Source organism: Bison bison, unplaced genomic scaffold, assembly GCF_000754665.1.
Source record: "Bison bison bison isolate TAMUID 2011002044 unplaced genomic scaffold, Bison_UMD1.0 scf7180017864516, whole genome shotgun sequence".
Classification (NCBI taxonomy): Eukaryota; Metazoa; Chordata; class Mammalia; order Artiodactyla; family Bovidae; genus Bison; species Bison bison.
In genome coordinates, this window is record NW_011495069.1 from 6,394,137 (window position 1) to 6,397,204 (window position 3,068).

The following is a 3,068-nucleotide window of genomic DNA, read 5'->3' on the forward strand; positions in this document are numbered from 1 at the left end:
GTCCCACAGCCTGGAGTGCCCTGGGCCTGCTGGAGTCCACCAGGGATGCTGACTGGTCCCCTGGTCCCCAGGGCGCCTAGAGCTCCGCCTGCCCTGGCCCAGAGGACCTTGTGCCACAAACAGTCCTGGTCACAGAGCCAACAGCCTCAAAAACAACCTCTCCAGGGTTCCCTGGTCAGTGCTGAGTAAGTCATTACCACCGATTTCCCCAATTCTGAGGAGGAGGAGAGAGAAAACTCAGAGGTTAATAAACTGAAGCCTCCGTTTTCCTCTCAGAGGAAATGTAAAGATGCTTTCCGCTCCGTCTCATGTATACACACACCTGCACAAGAGAACACTGGAATGGTTGTCATTAAACCTTTAATTATGTCATCTGTTTTCAACAACCATGTTCAAAGTGGAGGTTTTGCAGAGGTGCTGGAGTTGGCAGGTGGCCACCACAGCTGCTCAGCCCTCACCCCTTCACCAAGTGCCCTCTGCCAGCTGAGGGAAAAATTCCTCCAGGCCCCTTTGCCCTACAAAGTCAGAGCGATGGCCCTCAAGAATATGACAGCAGCAAGTTGTGGAGAGTGGCCAGCTGGCAGGTTTCACCCAGAGATGAGACTTGAGGATCAACCCAGGCCAGAGAATTGGGTTCCCAAGAGCCCTCAGGCTTTCAACTCCTGGGCCTTTGGGTCCAGGTGGAAGGAGACCTCCAGCTACCCAAACCTCTCACTCATACTCAGGTCAGGCAGGGAGGGCCTGCAGCCAGGCAACTCCTGTCCACCTCCTTCCTTCCAGGAGAGACCCACGTGCAGAGCTGACAGTGAAGTGCCTGCTCCGGTTAACTGCATTCCCATTTCCACGTGCCCATCCATGATTCATCCACAGCTGTCCCTATTCCCACACGGTCCCCAGGGCTCAGGGACCCAGTGGCTCACAGTTTACAGGTAGCCTGAGCCACTTTGGAGTTGGTTCTTCTGTTCAGGGCTTGACAGATGAAGGCCCCAGCTTCCAGGAGCTTCTGGAGGTTCACACCCTTTGAGAAACAAGTCAGAGGATGCAGTTAAGTCACAACCTGCCCTCAACACCCAGGGAAACATCCGACTGGACAGAAAACCGTGCTGCTGAGAAAGTGAAGGTGAAGACAATCATGCTCTTGTTCCCCTAAAACAACTGCCGGCTGTCTGTGAGGTGGTGTCCTCCTGGCACATGGGGTTCCCCTCTGACTGCCCTCAGTGTGTGACATGGTTTGAGGTGCCGCACCCCAGAAGGGAGCCAGTAGTCCCGTTCGGTACTCCAGGGTCCAGCACAGGCTGGGCCCACAGTGGTGAAACGCTGCGTATGAAGTCAGGGTAACGAAGGCAGAGCAGCAGGGGTAGAAACACCAGCTAAAAAGGCCACACTGAAGCCCCTCTATGTTAACAGCAAGCTCCTGTTTACTGCTGTGTACTATTTGCTTAGCTCTGGGCTGCATTTTCTTTCTTATCCTACGAGATCAGTGCTATTATTTATTCCCATTTCTTAGGCCCAAAGTGCTGAAGTCATGTCAGGTCACACAGCCTGAGTGGCAGGACTAGGTTTTAAACCCAGTCTGTCTGATCTCAAAGCACAGATGCTATGGTGTTTCCAGCCCACGCTGCGGGCCCTCACTGACTCTGGCAGAGCCCAGGGAGCGGGAGGGGAGGGCGTGCAATTCTATTGCCCTCATTTTTTCCAGAGGAGAAAACAAAGGTCCAGAGAGAACCGACTCATTTCAGGCCATGGCCTTGCCCCTTCCAGGGCTCTTGGTGCCGCCTCAGATGGAACTCTCAAACCCGCGCCAAGGGCCTGGCCTTCTCATAGCCCCCATCGACCACGCTCTGTTATCTCAAATCATATGACAGAAAAGCCTTAGTCCCGTGGCGCCCTTCTCCTCCTAACTGCACCAAGGCCACCACAAAAACCCAGAACAAACCCAGCAGCTCCGGCTTCAGGCAGAGCTCCGGTCAGCTCGGGGCCGTCACCACCAGGGCGCAGGCGGGCTTACCGTGTGAATGCCCAGGCCGGCCAGCATGTAGACCAGGTCCTCGGTGGCCAAGTTTCCCGACGCCCCCTGTGCATAGGGACAGCCTCCCAGTCCTGCCACGGAAGAGTCCATGACACTCACTCCCATCTGAAAACAAGGATGGTGGAATATGGCTGTCACTGTGGGGGGTCTGAGCCTACCAACTCCCTCTCAGTGGCTGCCTGAAATTCCACTCAAATTATTCATTCCTTCAGTTTATGAAAATCCCACTGAAAGAAACTGTTCCTCTTTTTGGTTCCTAAAACAGTGTGAGTCTTTTTTACTACAGTTTCCTCTGCCAGGAATCTTTCCTCCTTCCTTTCATGGTTGGCTCCTCAACTTCTCCTTCTCAGCCTAAAAGCCACCTCCTCAGAGACGCCCTTCCTGATGGCTCACCTAAAGTAACTCCTCCCAACTGCTGAGGTTTCAGACCCCCGTTGTTTTCCTGTACTCGTTTACCACCCCCTCTCCTGCACCCCACGTCAGGCCTCTGACCCCAAGGTCGCTTCTCTGGATTGATCCCACTTCTCTCGATCAGTTGCTCCCACTTTCCGAGATGACTGTTTCATTTTCTCTCTCCTTAAGCCTCAACTCTGAGAAAATAAGACCCAGAAAGTCATAGAATCATTTGGCTTAAAGACACGAGCCTCAAGGAGGTAACGTGAGAGATAAAAATGGGTAAAAAAAGACGGCGCAGGGTTGCTCTACTAACCTAAACACTACACTAGACTTCCTGCAGCAAGGCAGCCTGTGGTCAGACACGCAGAACTTTCTAAGGGACTCTTGGGCCATTGGACCCTTGTTCTGGGCCAACCCACAAGAAGCTAACCTCAAGAGAAACTCAGTCTGAGGTCTTGGTCCAGTCTTTGGGCAAAGAGCATCAAAGGATCCCCCCCACCCCTCACTGGTGCACGCATGCGCACTCACAGCCCTGCATGCCGTGGTGGGGCCAGCGCACCCCAGTCCTCCTGAGCCCGCCTTAGTCTTGTTTACAATGCAGTGCTGCCTGGTCACCTTTCCGCTTCCCTTTTGAGCTCTAGGC

At 53.8% G+C, this 3,068-nt stretch overlaps 1 protein-coding gene across 1 annotated transcript in view; it reads right to left on the bottom strand.

The window, feature by feature from the left end:
* Positions 1–343: 343 nt before the first annotated feature.
* The window catches only part of HMGCL (3-hydroxymethyl-3-methylglutaryl-CoA lyase), an 18,374-nt gene continuing 15,649 nt past the window's right edge, over positions 344–3,068 (bottom strand). The window contains 2 exon segments of the mRNA XM_010830042.1: positions 344–1,018; positions 2,009–2,134. Coding sequence (XP_010828344.1) covers positions 917–1,018; positions 2,009–2,134 — 228 coding nt within the window. The 3' untranslated portion in view covers positions 344–916.